General features: G+C 49.9%; 3 protein-coding genes across 3 annotated transcripts in view; 2 read left to right on the plus strand and 1 right to left on the minus strand.

The window, feature by feature from the left end:
* The window catches only part of NQO1 (NAD(P)H quinone dehydrogenase 1), a 178,533-nt gene that overhangs the window by 113,226 nt on the left and 43,559 nt on the right, over window positions 1-21,748 (plus strand). The window lies entirely within an intron of this gene.
* PSMD7 (proteasome 26S subunit, non-ATPase 7) lies at window positions 1,191-7,565 on the plus strand. Its single transcript, XM_083753080.1, has 7 exons — window positions 1,191-1,422; window positions 2,586-2,677; window positions 4,911-5,003; window positions 5,665-5,762; window positions 5,946-6,026; window positions 6,448-6,539; window positions 7,085-7,565. Exons 1-7 carry the CDS (start codon window positions 1,349-1,351, stop codon window positions 7,521-7,523), a joined length of 969 nt encoding a protein of 322 aa, XP_083609206.1. The 5' UTR covers window positions 1,191-1,348; the 3' UTR covers window positions 7,524-7,565.
* Window positions 13,185-21,748, minus strand: part of WWP2 (WW domain containing E3 ubiquitin protein ligase 2) — a 37,707-nt gene continuing 29,143 nt past the window's right edge. The window contains 10 exon segments of the mRNA XM_083753081.1: window positions 13,185-14,754; window positions 14,860-14,932; window positions 15,285-15,381; window positions 15,731-15,835; window positions 16,400-16,520; window positions 16,975-17,115; window positions 17,910-18,043; window positions 20,697-20,856; window positions 21,446-21,534; window positions 21,650-21,721. Of these exon segments, the coding sequence (XP_083609207.1) occupies window positions 14,655-14,754; window positions 14,860-14,932; window positions 15,285-15,381; window positions 15,731-15,835; window positions 16,400-16,520; window positions 16,975-17,115; window positions 17,910-18,043; window positions 20,697-20,856; window positions 21,446-21,534; window positions 21,650-21,721 (1,092 nt within the window). The 3' untranslated portion in view covers window positions 13,185-14,654.

Genomic DNA, 21,748 nt, shown 5'->3' on the forward strand with positions numbered 1-21,748 from the left:
CATGTGATTGCCGGAAGAAATATCAACAATCTCAGATATGCAGATGACACAACCTTGATGGCAGAGAGTGAGGAGGAATTAAATAATCTTTTAATAAGGGTGAAAGAGGAGAGTGCAAAATATGGTCTGAAGCTCAACATCAATAAAACTAAGATCATGGCCACTGGGCCCATCACCTCCTGGCAAATAGAAAGGGAAGAAATGGAGGCAGTGAGAAATTTTACTTTCTTGGGTTCCATGATCACTGCAGATGGTGACAGCAGTCACGAAATTAAAAGACACCTGCTTCTTGGGAGAAAAGCAATGACAAACCTAGACAGCATCTTAAAAAGCAGGTATCACCGTGCCGACCAAGATCCGTATTGGTAAAGCTATGATTTTCCCAGTAGTGATGCATTGAAGTGAGAGCTGGACCATAAAGAAGGCTGATCGCAGAAGAAATGATGCTTTTGAATTATGGTGCTGGAGGAGACTCTTGAGAGTCCCATGGACTGCAAGAAGATCAAACCTATCCATTCTGCTCTCTGGAAGGACAGATCCTGAAGCTGAGGCTCCAATACTTTGGCCACCTCAGGAGAAGAGAAGACTCCCTGGAAAAGACCCTGATGGTGGAAAAGATGGAGGGCACAAGAAGGGGACAACAGAGGACGAGATGGTTGGACAGTGCTCTCGAAGCTACCAGCATGAGTTTGACCAAACTGCAGTGGAAGACAGGAGTGCCTGGCGTGCTCTGGTCCATGGGGTCACGAAGAGTCGGACACGACTAAACGACTAAACAACAACAAAATGTGTCTTGCACGTGTTAGCAGCGATTCAGTGTCCTCCCTGAAACCAAATCTCGGGTTTTTCCCCTCCTCAAATTTCCGAAAATTTCTTAAAACACGTAGAAAAAGTACTTTGGGTGGATGCTAAAGCCGCCTCCAGACTTAGGTTGTGAACGAAAAGCACAAAAAGGATGCTTAAATCATTCATCAACGGCTTCCCTCAAGAATGTTATGGAGGCGACTGACCCTCGCATAATGGCATCCCTCCTTTTGCCCTTCTCAATATGGCGACGCTACCACCCCACGCCGCCAAGATGGAAACTTCTCACAGGAAGCCGAACTGTAGCGAGGTACCCTTTGAGACCCTCCCAAGGTGGCGTCGCTTTCCCCCGCCCACAGGCTGAAAGGAAGTCGCGTGACGTCAGTGGGGTTGCCCTTCCCAAGATGGCGCGGCTGCCCAGCTCCTCCCTCAGCATCGCTTGCTTCACACCCGGTGCCCTGAGTCACTGAGAGGCGCTTTGCTTACCGGGAGAAGGAGACCAGGAACTAGGCCAGGACGTGGAGGCCGCGAAGCCGCCGCTGCTATGCCGGAGCTGGCCGTGGAGCGAGTGGTGGTCCACCCGTTGGTGCTGCTGAGCGTGGTCGATCACTTTAACCGGTGAGGGAGGCGGCGGCTGGCCGCCCGGGCTGAGTCATGGCCGGCAGGCCAGGGCTTAGGGAGGCAGGGGGCCGTAGGGCTGGGGGTCGCGCTTTGCACATGCTCAGGAGCAGCGAGCTGCGAGGAAACTAGTGTAAAGAAGCGCCGGAGTGGAGGCCGCGGAAAGACAGCTTAGTCACGGGCCCGGGCTGAGGCCGTCTTCCCGCCTATGTCCCTACCCCGGGTTTCGGTTGGGGAGACCCTCTGGCTTTGGCGAGGCCTCGGAGCAATAAAGGAAGCGGCTGCCTTTATCGCGGAGTGAGGCAGTCGAGCCCAGGGGAGAGGCCTGTCTTATCTGCCTGGCTCCCCGATCCTCCTCGGAGCAGCTTTCGGGGGTTGAACACGGAACCTCTTTGCTTCTGCAGGCCAAGCGGCTGCTCTCTCCCTCTGCACCCCAGCAAACGGGCCTTTCGGCCAGAGACTTCATGGAGGGGGGATGGATGCTACTTTTCGCCGACTTGCTTTTTATGTTTAACGCGGTGTCTTTACCGCGGGTGGAGCGAGGATGATTCATCTTTTGCCACTGCTTTTCCAGACTCTTGAGTGGAAAAGCGGAATATAAGTGAACTGATATGACTTAAAATATACTTCCTTCCTAAGTAGCAGCCACAGCTGCATGGATGAAAGACATGTAAGCAGTGCGTGGCTGTGCCAACTTGACTGAGTAGGTATGTGGCAGAGCATTTGCTTTACAAGCAGCAGGTTCCAGTTCAACAACATCTCTCCCCCAGAAAGCACACCTGCTAAATAGATTTCAGAAGCAGGTGGTGGGAAAGGCCATGCTCTGACATAGACCTTGGAGAGTCACTGCCAGGCCATGCAGTGCTGACACTTTGGGGCTAGGTGTATTGGTGGGCTAAGTCAGCTTTTTGTATCTTGACTTCCTCCATTAACCATCAGAAGAAGACAAGCCATCAACACTCAGCCACTCAGCTGCCTCCTCCCTGGTGACTATCAAGACTCCTTCTGTTGGGAGTCTTGGCAAGTTGCTACATACTCTTTTCCTCCCACCTTAGTTATGCTGGTTTTCATTGCCCTGAGTTGATAAAAATTCAGTTCAGGAATAGTTTATGCTGCACATCAATGTATCTCATCTTTCTTTTGATTTTGCCTTTCTATTTTAGGATAGGAAAAGTTGGAAATCAGAAGCGAGTTGTGGGGGTTCTCTTGGGTTCATGGCAGAAGAAGATTTTGGATGTCTCCAACAGCTTTGCAGGTAAAGTGATGCCTGAGATCTCTATGGTTGTCTAGCAAGCCAGATGTGGTTATAATGTACACTCCTACCCTAACATTTTCCACCCCATTAATGGATTTGGGGGAATTTGGGGTTTGTCCCTTAAATTGTTGGTGGGGAACCTGTAGCCCTCCATATGTTGTTGGACTCCTAGTTCCATCAGCAGCATTTGGAGGGCCAGAGGTTCCCCACCTTTTGTCTTAAATGTGAGAGACCCAGAAAAGCTTAGTCATAAATCTCAATTGAAACTTGGTTGATAGTCTTGAGTTTTCAACAGCCCTCTGATTAAATAATAACCCAAAGGAACCCAGTTAGGAACCTGCTGGATTGTGTTTGGCTAAAAGCTTAAATGCGGTCCCTCGAATTCTCAGGCTGTCGGAAGCCAGCCTTAGCTTTCCATAGTCTGCTCCAGGGAATCATCATTCTTTTATCTACCTTTAGTTTAAATCTGAGTCTGCCCAGTTCTAGAAACTTGTGATCTCGTCTAATCATTAATCTTGTGGGCTGCAACTACATGTACCTCATACTACGGTCAATACTGTAGTAGGAAGAGGTCCTAAATCAGTGGTAGAGTATCTTCTGCTTTGCTTGCAGAAGATACCAGATTCAATCCCCAGTGGTATTTCTAGGTGGGGCTGAAAGACTCCCGTTTTGAGACCCTAGGTAAAGAGATTGACTTCATTACTGTATTTAAAAATATGCTTTTATTGCTCATCACATGTCGTTTGTCTCCCTGGGCTCCTTTGGGAGGAAGGGCAGGATATGAATATAATAAATAATAATAGCATCTTCTGTTCCTTGGGGAACTTTTGTAGGCCAGTCGTTGAATACATGCTTTGCTCACAGAATGTGCAGTCCCTGGCATTTCCCTTTAAAAAGGACCAAGTGGCAGCTGATAAAAAAAACTCCCCTGCCTAAGATGCTGGGTAGCCACTCAGGAGACCAGTACTGGGATTGGATAGTCCAGTAGTCTTACTCAGTGCATGATAACTTGCTATTTTCAAAAGCCCTGTGATCCTCTCATGAAGGGTGGAATAGAAATTCAAATCATCCTCACCTCTGTAATGTGAAGACTGGATCCCATTCTAAGTGACTTGCCAGCTTCCCAGAGGCATCTGTGAGAACAAAGTGCTGGACTACCTGGACCCTCTTTGGGCTGCTCTTAATTCCCACCACATGGGATGCAACTTGGCAAAATTGTCACTTTCCTTTTTAAAATTTACCGTATTTTTCGCCCCATAGGACGCACCTAGTTTTTTGGGGGGGAAATAAAGGAAACCATTTTTTCCTTTATTTCCCCCCCAAAAGCAGGTTGGGGAAACCGAACCAGGTTGAGGAACAGCGGGATGGCGGCGCTGCGCCTCCTGATGTCCCCCGAGCTTGTGGGGCTGGCCGATGTCTGCTTCAGGGCGCCCCGCCCACCGGGCGGCAGGCTGCTATCTGCAGCATGGGGAGCCCTGTGGGGAACTCCTGCAGGGCTCCCCACGCTGCGGATGTCTGTCCAGCGCGCGGGGCGCTCTGCTTCAGGGTGCCCCGCGCGCAGGGCGGCAGGCTGCTATCCGCAGCGTGGGGAGCCCTGCGGGGAACTCCAGCAGGGCTCCCCACGCTGCGAATGTGTTCCCGAAGCACCGGGCGCTCTGCTTTCAGGGCGCCCGACGCTCCAGGAAGCAGGCTGCTACCCGCAGCCTAGACATCCCTGCGGGACCTCCCGCAGGGCTGCCTAGGCTGTGGATGTGTTCCTGAAGCCTGGAGAGCGAGAGGAGTCGGTGCGCACCTACCCCTCTCGCTCTCCAAGCTTCAGCGAAAGCCTGCATTCGCCCCATAGGACGCACCCAGATTTCCCCTTCATATTTGGAGGGGAAAAAGTGTGTCCTATACGGCGAAAAATACGGTATTTATAATTTTCAGTTTTATTCATTTCAGTAATTTTACAATCATTTTAACATTTCAAAACTCAACTTCCTTCCCCCTCTTTGTGGTTCCTTAAATTTATTTTTTATATTTTCTGCATATTCCAAATTAACTTAATTTACTAATTTATTCATCTACTTTAAATATAATACTCTTGTAAAACTGCAGGTTATTACAATAATCCCGCCAATGTTCTTACTGTTTACAGGTTATTTGTAAATATTCAATAAACCATTTCCATGGTTTTTTTTAAAGGCTGGAAATTCCTGCCATGATTTGGCTTCTCTTTTTCTTTTACCCACAGTCCCCTTTGATGAAGATGATAAAGACGACTCTGTATGGTTTTTGGACCATGACTATCTGGAGAACATGTATGGGATGTTCAAGAAAGTAAATGGTAAGCAATGATTGGTTAGCCAGAAGTGCAAGTCACGGCTAAATCTATCACTAGTAAAAGCCAAAAAGTGATGTTATTTAAATAACTTTGCTATGACTGCTCACAGATGCTTAGTTGTTAAAAAGTTTTTCATTTTAGAGATGAACACCTCTGTTAGTGAGAAAATGAAGGAACTGGGTCACCCTTCAACATCAGATTCTGCAAAACCTCTCATGTTTTAACCTAGTGCCCCAGCAAAGAAACCATATTTTAGACTACATGCTACTTGAAGGAAGGGTCTTGTTATAGCTTGTGTGTGCAGTAAATAGGCTTTTTGTTGTTCAGTCGTTTGGCAAAGTCCTCAAGGTTGGGCATATCTTGTCTATTTTGCCAACGTTCAAAGTGTAGTATTCTGTACCTGTAAAATTTATTTTGAAGCTGATGTCCAAGTCCAGTAAACTTTGGATGTAAGCAATGAATGATAGGCTCAGGTTGTGAGAAATTCTAAAGTCTCATCCCGTTTGCTATACAATATCATTGCATGTAGAACCATGCTTTATTCCTGCAAAGTCCCACTTCCAGTGAAACAGTAGAAGAAGGAAATGGCTCTTGGAGGTTGAGCCCTCTTCCAGCTGCTTCGTGTACTCTGACTCTTGCTTTGCTTTCTGTGTCTTTTTCCTAGCCAGGGAAAGAATTGTGGGATGGTACCACACAGGTCCCAAGCTGCACAAGAATGACATTGCTATCAATGAGCTAATGAAAAGATACTGCTCAAACTCGGTAAGAGCCACTCACAACCTACAAATCCTGACAAGGCTTGCTATTTGATGTTATTGCAACTTGTAAGAACAAGTTGGAAATGGCAAGATGATCCTTTATACAATGGCAGGCTGCAAGTTACTGGAAGGAGACTGGTAGGTTTTGTTTTCCACCAACAGGCACTAATGGGTTTCTTTCAAACAGGTATTGGTAATTATCGATGTAAAGCCAAAGGACCTGGGGCTGCCCACTGAAGCCTACATCTCTGTGGAAGAAGTTCACGATGTGAGTATCCTGGGTTTATGCACATCAAGTTGCTTTTCCCTCATACATTTCAGTGTCAACCAAAGGACCAGACTAAAACAGGCTGAGCCAATAACAGGAATGCTGCCTGTACCTTGCTCATGTCACTCCTTTTGCAGCCAGCACCCTACAGAGTACCTGAAAAAAAAAACTCTGCTTAGGATGAAAGAACTTGCCAGTGTTTATTATTAATTCAAGTCACACTTCCTTGTGGAGGTAATTTAGGGTTAGTGTGTTTCTTCCATTGGCCAGTTATGGATCTGTTCTTATTCTTCAGCAACTCTTGGCTTCTTATGCAACAATTGTAAGTTTTTCCAGGGTTCAGACACAGACACACACACACTGCCCAGAAGTTGAATAAAGGTGATTACTTTCATGCCTGGTCTCTGCTTGCACCCCAAAGGATGGGACACCCACCTCTAAGACCTTTGAACATGTGACCAGTGAAATTGGAGCAGAAGAAGCAGAGGAAGTTGGGGTGGAGCACCTGCTACGGTAAAAAAATACCTTTCTCGCCTGTCACTTCAGACTTCTGAGCTTGTGTTTTGCTTACATAGTTACTCCTCAAGATAATACAAGGAGGCAGGCATTCCCATCTTGAAGATATAAAATAATGGATGCAGAACGCCTTTGACCCCTGCAAGGCCACACACCCCGCCAGCTTAATAGAGGCATCATCTTTAATTTATCCTGACAGCCACCCTTCATTGGGATCTAGTGGTAGCCTATCCCTTAGCCATGCAAATGTGCCACCATATTTCCCATGCTGGATTAGGCCAAAGGGTGCCCATCTAGCATCTGGTCTTATCGTAAGGGGAAGCCTACAAGCAGAACCTGCACCTCCCCACAATGCAATTAATATTCGCTTACATCCCCATATCTTTGTATGGGTTGATTGGTCCAGAGGAGATTCAGATTTTTAGTCCAACTGTAAAAATGCCTAGCACTGACTTCCTTAATGTGGCAGAGAAAAATAATTCCATTCCTCCTTTCCTGCCAACTGGGTTCTCTTGTTCTGACCCCTTTCTTGGCTGTTCCAGGGATATTAAAGACACCACTGTAGGCACCCTTTCTCAGCGCATCACAAACCAGGTCCACGGCTTGAAGGGACTGAACTCCAAGCTTCTAGACATCAGGAGCTACCTGGAGAAAGTGGCCATGGGCAAACTTCCCATCAACCACCAGATCATCTACCAGCTCCAGGATGTCTTCAACCTGCTGCCTGACGTCAACTTGCAAGAGTTTGTCAAGGCCTTCTATCTGAAGACCAATGACCAGATGGTGGTGGTCTACTTGGCTTCACTCATCCGCTCTGTGGTTGCCCTCCACAACCTCATAAACAACAAGATCGCCAATAGAGATGCAGAGAAGAAGGAGGGGCAGGAGAAAGAGGAGAGCAAAAAGGAGAGGAAGGATGAGAAAGACAAAGATAAGGAGAAGAGTGATGGCAAGAAAGAGGAGAAAAAAGAGAAGAAGTAGAGTAGGATTTTGTATTTGTATATTAAAACCTTGTAAACTGAACTCTGGTGCTGGCTGTAGGCTTTTTTTGTTAGTAGAGGCTTGAGGGGTACCCAGAACTGCTTTGGTTTGTAGGTGGGTAGCTAGATAGAAGATGAGATGACCTGAGCAATATCTGTTTAACTGGACCATCTATGGCAGGGATGATCATAAGCCATGAGGCCAAATACACCCCCAGGATTTGCATGGCCCTTGAGGTGCTTTCTGGAGATTTTAAAGCAATTGTTGGATGGCCATCTGTAATGCATGCTTTAGTTGAGATTCCTGTGCTGGAGGGGGTTGGACTAGATGACCATTAGGCTCCTTTCCAACTCTGATTCTATGAGATTCTCACCAGCTCTGCTTGAAGTAGGCGGAGATGTTTTTCAAGGAGTGTTTTTGGCTGGCTGGAACGTGTCCCAGAATTCTTAATATTTCTAATTGGCTGGATGGATGAGAGAGAGGAATGTGTGTAGAAACAAAAGCTGTTACATAAAGGGGAAATGTATATTAATTTCTCCACCTACTTTTGCCTCTGCCTCTGCCTACCACTGCCATGTGGCCCTTTGACTGAAAAAGGTTCCCTGTCCTTGATCTGTATACAGCCTGAAGCAAGAAATGGCACTAGGGCAGACAGCCTGGTTAGTCTTTGCTTTAGCAAAAGCTGTCAGCCCTGGCATGGCATAATGCCTCTTCAGCCAGCTACAAAGACAGAGTCTTGGTCTTGCTTGCTCACAGTGTTCAAAAGCAGGTCCCACGGAATCGCACACCATAAACTGCACTATCCAGTCTGGCCAGTGAGATCATAAGCTTAATCCCATAACCAAGAAAGTCTGTTATGGGGGCATGCACCCCCAGATGCACACATCAGAGGTAGACCATAGGCCAGCTCTTGCCTGGATTTGTTCTGAAGTACAGTACAGCAAAGACAACAACAACCTGAGGTACTGGTACTTCTTTGCCAGAGCTCATGCAATAATGAGCTTCAGTCGCCAGGTGGCAGCAAACACTCATGCAGCTGGCTTTAGAAATCCTCGTCAATACAACCCCAAAAGTAGGGAAAAGTTTAAATGACATACAAGCCATCAACAGTAAAACCATCAAACAATAGAGTAAAAATTGCACATTATCCACAAAAGAGGCAAGTTCTAGACCATTGCACTACAGGAGAGGGTTAGAGAGATTTCTTGCTCTGAGGTGACCATTAATTGCTTACCACTGCCACGTATGCCCACCTTGTCCAAGAACAAGCTGGCAAACTTTTGGGGCTAAAGGAGATTACTTTACTAGGAACCTGCCTCACCCATAGCCTCTTTCAAGACAGGTGGCATGAAGGGGAGATATTTAGCCTTGCCCAGGTCGTTTGCTTTCCACTTCCCAGACATAGTGGTTTAAGGAAGACATCTTTACTTAGGAGGAGGGTAGAGAGATGAAACAAAGGAACACGGGCAGAATCTGGGTGCTGCATCAGACCAAAGGCCCATCTGACACCGCATTCAGTTCTCGCAGTGGCCAACCAGATGCCAGTGGGAAGCCTGCAAGCAGGATCTGAGCACAACAGTAACTTTCCCTACTTGTAATTTCCAGCAACTGGTATTCGGAGGCATACCACTTCTGTTTTTGTCATTTTCCTGTTTTATTTCTTTTTTGTTATGTTTGTTGTTTTGTAGACACGCATGTGCACACACATAAATATGCATAAATATATGTAAATACCTAGCTGTTGTGATCAGTACACCTTGCTGGAGTGAATTCTGTGAATTATTTCTGCATTCTGTGAAGTACTTCCTTTTGCATGTTTTAGGTCAGCTACCAATCAGTTCCAGAGCCTGAGGTCTTGTTTTATGAGACATGGTGAAAAGATTTGCACTTTTCTCCAGCACAGCATCCTTGATTTTTCTTTCTTCCTCTCTCATTGCTTTTGCACACATCTGTCTGAGGCCCTTTTTTGCAGAACTTTTACTCTGATTCTGCTTTTGCTTTTTCAAGTGGCTGCCTGGTTGCTGTAGGGAGACCTGAAACTGGGATTCAAACCTGTGCGGAAACAACCAACCTCTGCATTTCCCTGTGAAGTCTTTTTTATCTGCTTTTCTATAGCAAGTCAGATACCCAGGGTAGGCCCTTTGCTTAGGACAAAACCTCTCTGGAAGATGTTTGTTCCTGAGACAAGAATTGCTAATTTACAGGCTCTTTGGCCCACCAGTGAAATTGGAGATTACGACAACTGCCGCCCTCCAATTCCCAGAGCAGCAAGAGCAGAGCTCTGATACAGCAGCCAAGCCTGTGACAACGGTGACTTCAAACTCAGCCCCCACTGCAGCCCCTCTAATTACAAAGGAAGCTGCCTGTTAAGGATTGGCAGCAGTTCTCCCAAGTGGCTTTGGCAAGATGCTGATGAAATCCAGAAGGGCTTTTCTGCAAACTAGGAAGGAGGTCAGACAGTCAAGCAGCCCAAAGCTGCTTGTGTGAAAAAGGACATTCCCCTCACCCCCTTGGAGTCCTGGCTAGTCAGATGAGAAATTCAACACGAACACAGTAGCTGATGGTGGAAGGAATGAGAATCAAGGTGACAATGGTTGAATAGAACTATCTAGAAGCCAGTAGGCTGCTGCTTATTGCAAGACTAGATCATGTCCAAAAGATCTGGTTTCATGAGTTGATTCAGTACTGTAATTGCCTTTGGTAGAGTGAAGAACATTGTAGAGAAATAGCTGAAGTTCTGTGTTTTGCTAGGGAAAGAGAGATGAGGTACCTACCTCCAGACCTGTGTGCAACATGCATGGATTAGGAGAGGCTTCTAATTGCAAGGGAAGTCACCAGATTTGTTTCACAGCTCTCTGTGCTGGATGCTCTCCAACATCTTTGCATGCTTGGATAAGGAATTAACGTGTGCACTAAGGTAAAGGTAAAGGGACCCCTGACCATTAGGTCCAGTCGTGGCCAACTCTGGGATTGTGGCGCTCATCTCGCTTTATTGACCGAGGGAGCCGGCATTCAGCTTCCGGGTCATGTGGCCAGCATGACTAAGCCGCTTCTGGAGAACCAGAGCAACACACGGAAATGCTGTTTACCGTCCCGCCAGAGCGGTACCTATTTATCTACTTGCACTTTGACGTGCTTTTGAACTGCTAGGTTGGCAGGATCAGGGACCAAACAACAGGAGCTCACCCCATCACGGGGATTCGACCTTCTGATAGGCAAGTCCTAGGCTCTGTGGTTTAACCCACAGTGCCACCCACGTCACTGTAACATGTGCACTAACTACTGGTAAATAGATTGGTGCTAAAAATGCAAAAGTTTGGAAGTTTGCTGGGTGTCATTTTTCATCTGAATGACTTTATAGGATTATCATGGCACAGGGTGGACAGCCATTTGCCTCAGCTCAGAGTGACCTGCTGGTTCTGCTTAGAATGCCCCAAACAATACACAGTCTAAGAGGGGGGAAATGGGATGCTGTCCTCTACCAGACCAAGCTCTGTCCATTTAACCAAATAGGGTCTGTTCCTGGCAACAGGTCTTTCCCATTGCCTACTGAGCCTTTAAAATAGGCATGGGAACTTCTGCCCACAAATGTGCTTCACCTTTTGAGCTATGGCCCCTCCCTAGTAGAAGATGAAGTTGCCTTTCATGAGAATTCTGCTGACCTGTATGATCTATTTCACCTGGCTGTGGCTCCACGGGGGCACAGGCTTTTCAGCCCTATAAGCTACAAGCAGGGTGGAGGTCAGTTGGACCACTGATCTACTGACCTGTGCTCCCCCTGCTTTCAAAAGTGTTAGTCCAACAGAGGCAAGGAACCTGTGACCTTTCAGCTATTTTGGGTACTTCACTCCCATCCACCATAGCCAGGGATGACGGGAGTTGTAGTCCAGCAACAGCTAGAGACCCACAGGTTCTCTCCACCCCCTGGCCACTTTAAGTTATCTTGGAAGTGAGAGCCATTGCAAGCTGCCTTAATAGCACTGCTTCTAAAATAGCCACTGCCCTCTTGTCTTTGGCCCAGCCTTCCTCTCCGTCACTTTGCTGCTATTTGGCTCCATTGCTTTTGTTTTCTCCTGGGAGATGGAACAGAAAGCAAACTAGCTTGAGAGCCTGGAAGATGGCAAAGCTTGCCCCAGCACCTTCCAAGCCGTCACACCCTAACGCTGGCAGGGGCCGCTCACCTCCAGTTTGGAATGTGTGATGGTTTCACTGGCCAAACAAGGGCATGGGGCTCGCCCTCCTGGTTTCCCAGAGTGACTCCCCCAGCAGTGGGAATCTCTGGCTGCTTTGCTTCCCCAGAGAACAGGGTGATCTTCTCTCCCTGCAGCAGAGCTCACAAAGCCAGCCTGTGCCTCTTGGCCAAGCTAAACATGTTTTGCTGCTCCCTCCTTCTGCCCACAACACAAGGCTGCTCTCTGCCTTCAGGGACAAAGCCATGCTTTTAAAGTCGGCAGAGAGGAGGGGAAATCTTTCCGCTACAGGCCCCAACCCCTCCCCTCTGACAGTCCTTCAGGTAGAAGCCTTTGCAAATTCCCTCCCCCCAGGCCCTGGAAACTTCCTCTGAAACACAGGGGGCTTGTCTTTGGCACCAAATGCTGCCCAGCAGAGCCATTCTGGCTCTGGTTGTGCGCTAAAGAGTTGGAGGAAGTGGTCACACCTCCCCCACCCCCCACCTTCGCTTCCAAATGCCAAGAGCAGCAGCCTGTGTGCCAGGCCTGCAATGGCTCCCTTGGCGCCAGGCTAGCTTGGGGGCCTCTTTGGTTTCCCTGGTTGGAGCAGGAGACAAGTCAGCTGGGGAAGGCAGTGGCTGCGGCCTGGGACTGCTGCAAAATGTGGCTTTCCCGTCCGAGCATTCGAAGAACATAAGCAGAGCCCTGCAGCTCGACCAGACCCAAGGGGGCCCCATCTAGCCCAGCCTGCTGTTCTGACAGTGGCCTGCCAGGTGCCCATCCTGGAAAGCCCAATGGCACTCCTGCATATAAGGACACCACCCTCCCCATCCTCTTCTGGGCACACACTTTCAAAACCTGAACAGGATCAGCCCTCCTGCAACTGAGCCCCTTGGGGTCCTTTCTCCACTCTTCTGAGTGCATGCAAACCTTTGCAGGCCCTTGAGCAGTGGTGGCAGGTGCTGCTCTGCCTCCCCACTTGGGCTGCGAAAATGTGTGCCACTTCTCCACTGCTGAAGTGGACTAGATGGGGATATTCGTCTAGCTGCTGAGTTGTATGACAGACGCAAGTTGTATGACAGACGCACAGCAGTGGGCTAGATGATGTGCTTAAAAGCAAGGAGAATTTAACCCCTTTTGGTCAGCCCTGGTTTTCCAGGCCTGCCTAGGGCTGTCCTTCTTTGCTTGTCCACAGGATGTTCCCCTTGCTCCCTTTCAAGCGAGAGCATTAGGAACAGGGGGTCAAAAACCTCCACCTGCAAGCAGGGAAACAGGCAAGAGTCAGGCCAAACTCTCAACTGGGTCATCCTACAGTGGGGGGATTGGGGAAAGCACACAGACCAGAGGGCGATGAGAGCTGCGGGGCCCCCACCTGTGGCTCTTTAACACAGCAACTACCTTTGCCATGTACACGTTTGGGAACCCCCCCACCCAGCACCCAGGAGAAGCCACATCAGGCTCCCAAAGCACAGAGGGACACATGAAGCCCACAAGCAGCTGCGGATTGTTTATTGCACAAGAAATTGGCGTCACTGAGGCAGGATGATGCAGTACAAAACTATCCAGGATCCCCATCAAAAGCTATTGCAATTCTTTGTATCCACAGACATTTATATACACATTTTTATACACATTTTATATACACACTTACAAACAAACGAACACACACACACAGTCCAGCTCTCATATGCAGACATACACCTTGCTGTGGAGGCTTGAGGCATCCCCACCCTCCGCCATGTAGCCATAGGACACACACGCAGATGTATGCCACTCCCACTCTTGCATCTGGTCCCTGTTCTCAGGGTGTGCCAGCCACACATACTCCAATCAGAGGATTTTTTTTAAAAAAAAAACCACCCAGAAATAAAGACAGGGGATTCTTCTGGTTCGCCCCCTGCCCCTTCTTCCTGCCTTTTAGTGCAAAAAAGTTCAGAGTTCTGCACTTGGGATAACCTGTTTTGTAGACATTCAAGGTAAAGGCTTCCCCCTACAATCTTGCAGCTCACTGGGCACCAATGTTTCCAGAAAAAGAAGATGCCCCACTTCCAACAAGACTTGGAACAGCTCAGATCAGGAGACTCAGGTTCTCCATGCTTGGCTGAAGCCTGGTTTGGCCTCCCCTGCAATCTGGCCAAAGGCCATCCTCTCTCTTCCTGAGGGCTCTTTGTCTATAGCCTTTGGGGTTGCGTGGGGTACCCATTTGAACAGCCCAGATCCTGCTCCATGACACAGCTGGGGACTGCCTGGGGCCCTGCCTTGTCTTCTGCTTCATGGGTTTGGGGAGGAGAGGAGCCTGGGATATGGGCCAAATCCTGCCCACTGCTCTCAGCAGAAAACCAGTGTGGTTGCAGGGCACAGAAGCCTCACCTACCAGCACAGGGAGTGGGAAAGGCCTCAGGAAAGAGGAGGTGGGTTTAGGAAAGTTGTAGGAAATCCTGCCTCTAGATCCCACCCATCTCTACTGATCCCCAGCGGCTATCTGGAGCAGGGGCTCGCAACACACTCCAGTGTCCTTGGCAAGGGGGGAATTCTCAAAAGTGCTCTTTTTTCCTGTGCAGAATGCCTTGACATAATGTTCAGGATGTCCTGGTGGGTTGGTACCAGTGGGGGGGGGGTCTGGATTGCTTTAAAAGGCAGCTACGACAAAAGCCCATGAGGCCCATAGGTGGGGCAGAATGGCTGCATAGCTCAGAAACTGGTACAAGGAATCCACAGGGAAGGAGGTGGATACCACTTGCAGCCACTGCTCTGCTGGAAAGCAAATGAATATTTTTTGGGGGGGAAGGGGGCAGAGAAGGGGAGCACCTTCTGCAGCCTCTAGTTCTCCAACCACAAGATCTAGGCCTGGGCAATCCCTCTTCCACAAAGCCACCTCCTTCCACCTTCCTTCCTTCCTTCCTTCAGATTTGGCTCCATTTCCAGGTATTCAGGATGGCTTCCCAGGAGGATCTCTTTGGAGTCACTCTTGCCCAAAGCCCTCTGTCTCCTCAATGGCGTAAAGGAGCTTCTCCTTCAGCTGCTCGTAGCTCTTGTAGGGAGGCAGATCCAGGCGGTTGAAGCTGCAAAAGGAAGACAGCGCAGCCAATCAGCAGGGGGAAAGGAAAGGAAGTGCCCTCCCACCCATCCAATAGAAGGGCAGGAAGGGCCAAAGCAGACGAACTCACCATGTGTGGCTACGGGGAAGCCAGGTCTCCTTGCCAACCTTATCAATGCAGAACTTCTGGGGCCCATTGCTGCCTGTCAGAAAAGAAGCACAACATCAGAGACCCACAAAAAATACCCATGGGGTGTGACAAGAACACACAGTTGCACTTCAAATGCAAACTGGCTTGCAAACCACCTTGGCAACCCCACCCCACCTCTAAGACTAGAGCTGAGAAGTAGACTGAGCTGAGTTCCTTCACCACAAGCAAAGGCAAGCAAACGGGCTCAAAACAACTTCCACGTGCCCCCATAGCCCTGCTCCAAGCCTGACAGACAGAACCACACAACCCTCCCCCCCACCATGAAGTTCTCCCACAGTCACTCAGCAACTGGGACGGCGACATCCCCTGCTTCCCCCTCCCTAGGCAGCCAAATGCACAAATACCAATAAGCTCAGCAAATCCTCCGACTGGCAACCGGCAAGTCCCCGTCACAAACTGCAGAAGCCGGATTCTCTTCTCGTTGTCCATCTCCTTGACCACCTGCAGCCAACATGGGTAGGGGATGTCAGACCAGGCTCCCACCTTCCCAAAAATATTTCAGGCTCTCAGTGACATGGATTTGCCCAAAGCAACACTGACTGTGTTAATAACAATGACAGCTAAGTGCGGGGAGAGACATCTGGTTGGAAGTCAGATCCTCAGAAATAAAAGGTCCTGCAAACAGGTCATGCGTCACAGTGACTTACTGATGAGGCAAATGCACTCTGCGTACGACCAGAGGCATATGTCAGTACTCTGCCACATTCAAGAGTCTGTCCAGGGCAAAACTTCCTTTCCCCCGTTCATATGGAGGACCCCTTGGCCAGGAGCTCTTCCTTGGGAGGCTCACCTGCCAGAACCACTGGATCTGCTTGCTGTTCTTGGTGTAGTGCCGATAGATGGTGTTCTTCTGCCAGTCACTCATGTCAATCTCTTGCATGCCACACAGCATCAGCTAGAAGGGAGGAGAAGGCGAGAGGAGGCCCAGCCCGGGTCACCGGGAGAGTCCAGAGGCAAGACCCACCAAGTCAAGGCTTCTATCGTTTTGAGAGTGCGGCTGCGGAACTTGGGCATCTTGCAAACTGGAAGCTACACTTGACCTGCCTACTTGACACATTGGACTAAAATATGTGTGTGTTTTTTACAAGATTTACTTCCTGGTTAGTCAGAGGGCGAGGGGTAGTGGGGAGATTCAATTAGAACTTTTTTTAAAAATTCAAATTGAGTAAATACCAAGGTCCCTCTGAAATGTTCCTTTCTCTCAATAATTGTTCCACTGACAGTCATTTAACAGTCAGAAGTCTCGTATTCACAAGGAGTGGCAGCCTTATCGAGGGGCTGCAGGAACATAAGATGGTAGATGACCATGTAGTTGGCTCATTGGAAGCCAGACAGTAGATCACTCAACTGCCGTGACCTCTGCACAGCCTGACAATGTACGAAGGCAGAGCCCAGGGCAGGAGGACAGGCCCCTCTGGGTAGGAGAGGAGGCCCCCACGCTTCCAACATCCCAGCTCACCTCTAGCTCCTTCTCATCAAAGTACCGCAGCCACTCCAGAGGTGCCACCTCATTGAAGCCGTCCAGAAAGGCCTTGGTCTGCTCCTCCACACCCCTGGTGAACCGCCAATCCGTCAGCAACCTGCAAGGATAGACAGACGAGCCACTCAGCACTCCTTGGGCACCTAAAGACCTGCAACTGATTGACCTGGCCCTGGCTTGATCCAAACCTCAGCTACATGATTTTGGGAGGACCCTATTTCCTGCATTTCATGGATTAATGAACACACACACACACACCACAATTGAGTATCCCAAATGCCTTATCATCTGTATCGCATTCATTCTCAGAATCAGCCAGTGAAGTTGGTCCACAACGTTCCCATTTTACAGATGGGGAACTGAGCACCAAATGCCCAAGGCTAGCTGAGTGCAGAGTGCAGAGCTTAATTTCGTGGCCTACCACACTGCCTGGTCAGCAGCCCAGCAAAGAGGCAATTCATGGAGCCAAATGGCATGCAAAATGAAAGAGTCTCTGGCCAAGCTGCTTCTCAAAGCACCTCTAAGCCTCAGGAAAGCGAGGACCAGGAACTCACATGATGTACTCGTCCTTGTTCTCCTCAGTGACCCGGATGCTCTCTCCACCCTCCTTCAGTTCGTGGGTGGTCACCTTGCCCAGAATCTCCATGTCCTGAATGAAGTAGAGTTCCAAGCCACACTCCTCTAGGTTGTTCTCTCTGCAAAGGGTGGGGAAGAGACGCAGCAGCTGAATCTTCACTAGGAGGACAGTTGGGGCTCTCAGCAGCTGCCACCGAAACCTACAAGAATCATGCTCTGGGGGCTAAAGATCACAGGCCAAGTGGCTGCTGTAGATGGCAGGATATCCCGAGTCCCAGGCATGCATGGCATCCCTAGTTGGGAAGGACAAAACTGCCCCTGCAGTCTCAGTAGCTTAATCCCCCCCCCCCCGGAAGATATCACAAGACCGGATCTCAGCATCCCCAGCCCTAATTTGGTTTGCAAACCACAATTCCTTGGCGCTATGCTACAAGCAGCCCCCACCAGTTTTAACCTCCCTCTTCTGCTCATTATAACAGCACCATTCAGATCAAGGTCTCTTCTCTAGGGGACTATTTTGCTTTGCCCCTTTGCTCTGTCTTGTTTGTCACCCTCCCTCTTTACCTATTTCAGCTGGAGGGTCACTTCCCCTTGTGGGGAACCTCCCAGAGAGGTCTGGAGGGCTACATTTGGCCCCTGGGCTGGCAGATTGCCCCTCCTGCTTTTAGACTGCAACCCTCAGCCTTCAGGGCACATGAAACACAGAAGATGAGAGCAACTAAATGCTGCACACTTGGGGCAAGGTGCCAAGTGACAGCAATAGGAGGGGCGGGGGCTGTAAAGCTGGGTGCTATGATATCACCACAGGTTAAAAGTGGCTGTGCAAGCCATCAGTGGATTTGGGGCAGCAGCTCCATGGGACACAGGCTCAGGAGGAAAGGGGGGGGCAAGCAGCACCCTTGCTAGCACTGACTTGATCCAGACGATGGAGTTGTAGAACTCGGGGTCGATGGACTCCAGGTCCTTGAGGGTCGGCCGCTTGTTCAGCATGCGCTTGTAGAAGGGCAGTGTGAAGCCCGTGTCAATGAACTTGCCATGGTACAAAGCCTGCGGCACAAGGAGACACCCACCCACCCCAAAAAAGTACGTCAGAGCAAGCTTAGCACCAAACTGCAGAGGAAAAGCAAAAATACAACACATCCCCCTCACACACACACATCAAAGGGGCAGCTCATCCCATCAACTCTCTTCCCCCAGACACACACCTCCACTGCACACTAGGCTCCAAGGTTATTCATTTTTTAAAATTTAAGGTGCCAATATACCAGAAACATTTATCCCCGTGTTCATTTGGAATCAAAGTCCCACAGAAATCCCAGCCGACAACACGACAAAAATCACAGAAAGTAGCATAGTGGTTGTATGTGTATGGACTCCATTTCTAGTCTTTAAAACACAACTCATTTCAATGCCCAGAGAATTGGGTGCCTCACCCTGATGCCTAAAAGGCAACAAAATGGGTGCTAGGCATGGTTCTCTAGGGAGGTCACCAAGAAGAAAGCCCTCTCTTCCTTTGCCAACAATAAGGACCCACAAGTGGCAGAGCCCTTGCTTGGCATGCAGAATGTTCCTGATTCAATCCCTAATGGCATCTCCGGGCAGGGCTGGGAAGGACCTTTGCCTGAAATCCAGGAAAGCCGCTGCTGGCCTATGTATGACAATACTCAGCTAGATGACCCAAGGAAGGGTCCTTATGTTTCTGGTGGCACTTGGCAGTACCTGCGCCTGAAGCAACAAAGAGCTTTGAAGGCTGAAAGCCACAGGGACTGTTAGCTCCCCCCACCCACACTTTGCTTTCCAGCGGGTACCCAAATGTCCCCCTCTGGGGAGCTGAGGCAGCCAGCCTGCTCCCCAAACAGCTCTGGAGCAACATTTGTTTAATCAAAACTCCGCGGCCACAGAACGGTCTTCTGGGAGCCAAGAATAACGCAGACGCTTTTGCGCGTCTGGAAAAGACCAGCCTGGTGGTGAGTAATAGTCTAGGGTTTGGAGGGGAAGGGGGAGCCAGGAGGGGAAACCATTGGGAAAAGCTCTTCCTGCTCTTTCAAAGGCCAAAGGAGGGCAAGCCCACCCAGGGATCAGGCCCCAAGACTCGGTCTAGGGGCAGCGCCTGCCCTCTTGGTAATTCCCAAGCAGCCCCTTTCTTTGGGTGTGGGCAGCTGCCTTTTCCTCCTGTAGAATTCTCAGGCCAGGCCAAAGGCCCAAGTTCTCCTCCCCTTCTGCTAGGAGGATCAAGGGGGGATCAAGGGGGGGGGGAAGTTACTCCTTTCTCTGCTAAGAAACAAAAATACAGAACTCTGGAAAAAACAAAGGAAGAGAGTGTTCCATGACACACTCTTGTCACAAAGAGGCCACCTGACCTGATCCATTTTTCCTGGCTGCTTCCTTTCTGCTCAACAAAGTCAGAACAGGAGACTTTACGTGCCATTTCGGAACTCAATGGATACAAAGCCATCCTTGGCCACAGAATTAAATTTAGTTTTGAAGAACGCAAATATTTTGATTCCCACTCTGCAAAACTCCCTTTCTTTTTTTATTCCAGGGGAAAAAATGATTTCTCTTTCCTGTGTACACCTTTTCCCAGCAAAACTGTTGGAGTGGCAGAAATGTGTCCCTGTTGCCAAAGGAACCAGGCCAACGGGCAACAGGGCTGCCTTGGCAACAGACATCCCCCCCACCCCATATTAAGCAGAGTTCATAGCTGCTTTTGGCCACTTAGTGCCGTGACACCATCATGTCCTTCCCCGTGTGATCCACAAATGGCCAGAATACAGTGGAGAAATAGCAGCATAGCCAGAAGCAAAATGCTGCCAGAGCACTGGTTGGCCAGGTGAGGTGGGTGGAACTGGACAGGATGAACATTGCGAAGCGGCCACTAATGGCAATGGGTGCTACTGGGAGAGGAGGGGGGTGCCCCCCTTTCACCTCAGAGATTGTTAAGAGCAAACACTTGATGCATTGCTCCTGAGGATTTCACAGTAGCCTCTCCTGAATGCCACAAGTACTATAGCTCAGTATCAAATCCCAGAGATGTAGTAGCTGTGTTAGCCTCCTGAAGAAGAACAGCAGCTTTCCCCGACCTGGTGCCCTTCATCAGCCGCAGCCAATGGTTAGGGGTGGTGGGATCTGCCATTTGAAACATCTGGAGGGCACCAGGCTGGGCTGGGCAATACTAGGATAGATCAAACCATGGCCTGATTTGACCTAAAGCAGCTTCATAGGAACACAGGAAGCTGCTTTATTCCAAGACAAACCATTGGCCCACCTAAGCAAAGTACTGTCTCCACTGACTGGCAGCGGCTCTCCAGGTTTTCAGGCAGGAGTCTTTCCCAGCCCACCTGGAGATGCCAAGGATTGAACCTGGAGCCTCCTGCATACAAAGCAGACACAGTGCCGCTGAGCTATGGCCCTTGCTGTGCAATGACCTGCACTTCTTGGTTGGAAGCCTGAGTTTAGAGAAAAAGATGCCTACACTGTGAGCAAGCACCCACGAAATGCAAGTGGCAAAGCTTGTGCAAATGCTACGGAAAGCACAGCTGCCAATGATTTTGCAGTCAAGGTGAAGGGCAAAACTCCCGAGGTAGTGATAGGCAGCAGAAGCCCCAGTCAGCCCCACGCCGCCCCTGCACAAAAGCCCTCAGAGGCAGAGGAGGCCTTGGCCCCACCCCCACCCCCAGGTGCTAGTACAGGAGATGCTCACCATGGCGATGAACCTGCCAATGAAGCGGAAGTAGGTGAGGTGGTCGGGGTTGATGGACGAGGCAGGGTTGATCTGCAGGCAATAGTTGTTCTTGCCAGCGTATTCAAACAAGCAGTACATGGGGTTGAGCACCTCGTGGGACAGAAGGAAGAACCATTCGCTGTTGGGGTGGAGGGGGGAGGGAGAGAAGGATGGCTGGTGAGAGCCAGCCCAGCCTAGCCACTCAGGCCCAACCATTGTCACCCGTCCTGCGCAAGGGTGGGCGGGGGCCTGCGCACACACGCTCCTTCGGCAGCCACAATCACTGCTCTCTCTTGGCTATCTCCCTCCTTTGGTGCAGAGAGCCCCCGCATCCTGTCCGTGGTTCTACCCTGTGGTAGAACAGCATGACGTAACCTACCATAGGGTAAAACCACTGGCAGGACACAGGGAGATGCGTCAGAAGCTCCTGCAGGGCGGGAGTGGCTGCCGTCTGGAGCTGAAGTGGCAGCCCGTCTGGAACACGCTGGACTCGAAGCTCTGCAGAGGAGGCCACCAGGAGGCCTCTCAAGTCTCAGGCTGCACAGCCAGCCAACCAGGGGACCCTCTCATGCTCTCTGCAGAAGGCCAGGCCCTGTTGATCCCACCCCGATGTCCTGAGTCACCTCCACGCTGCTGCTTCAGCAGTTTTCCCAGGGGGGGATAAATCCCGAAGGACCAGGGAGGGTGGAAATTTGAAGCCCCCACCCCACTGTGCTGTGCCGACTCACCGGGCAATTCCACCGTAGTCCAAACCCTCCTCCCCACGCATGATGATGTACAGTCGACGCCGCAGATCGTAAGGCTTCATGTTCATGATCTGAGCAGAGAGAAGTGAGGTTGGCAGGTGCAGTGGGGAGAGGACAAGGGTGCTCTGCCCAAGGGATGCCCAGCCTCCCTTCCCCTCCCCTCCCTCTGACCCAGGCCTCAGTCACCTGCTGGAAGGAATCTTCGAAGAGTGTTTGCCGAGAGACACTGATCTTGACATGGCTGGGCAGCGCGTTGGACTGTGAAGGAGATATAGGTTGTGAGAG

Source organism: Podarcis gaigeae, assembly GCF_964106915.1.
Source record: "Podarcis gaigeae genome assembly, chromosome: 8".
Taxonomy (NCBI): domain Eukaryota; kingdom Metazoa; phylum Chordata; class Lepidosauria; order Squamata; family Lacertidae; genus Podarcis; species Podarcis gaigeae.

Excerpts from the sequence above, each read along its gene's own strand:
- PSMD7 (XM_083753080.1), top strand. The coding sequence starts at position 1,349 with ATGCCGGAGCTGGCCGTGGAGCGAGTGGTGGTCCACCCGTTGGTGCTG. Across the intron at positions 2,678-4,910 it reads TGTCTCCAACAGCTTTGCAG|TCCCCTTTGATGAAGATGAT; the intron begins GTAAAGTGATGC and ends TTTTACCCACAG. Across the intron at positions 5,763-5,945 it reads AAAGATACTGCTCAAACTCG|GTATTGGTAATTATCGATGT; the intron begins GTAAGAGCCACT and ends TCTTTCAAACAG.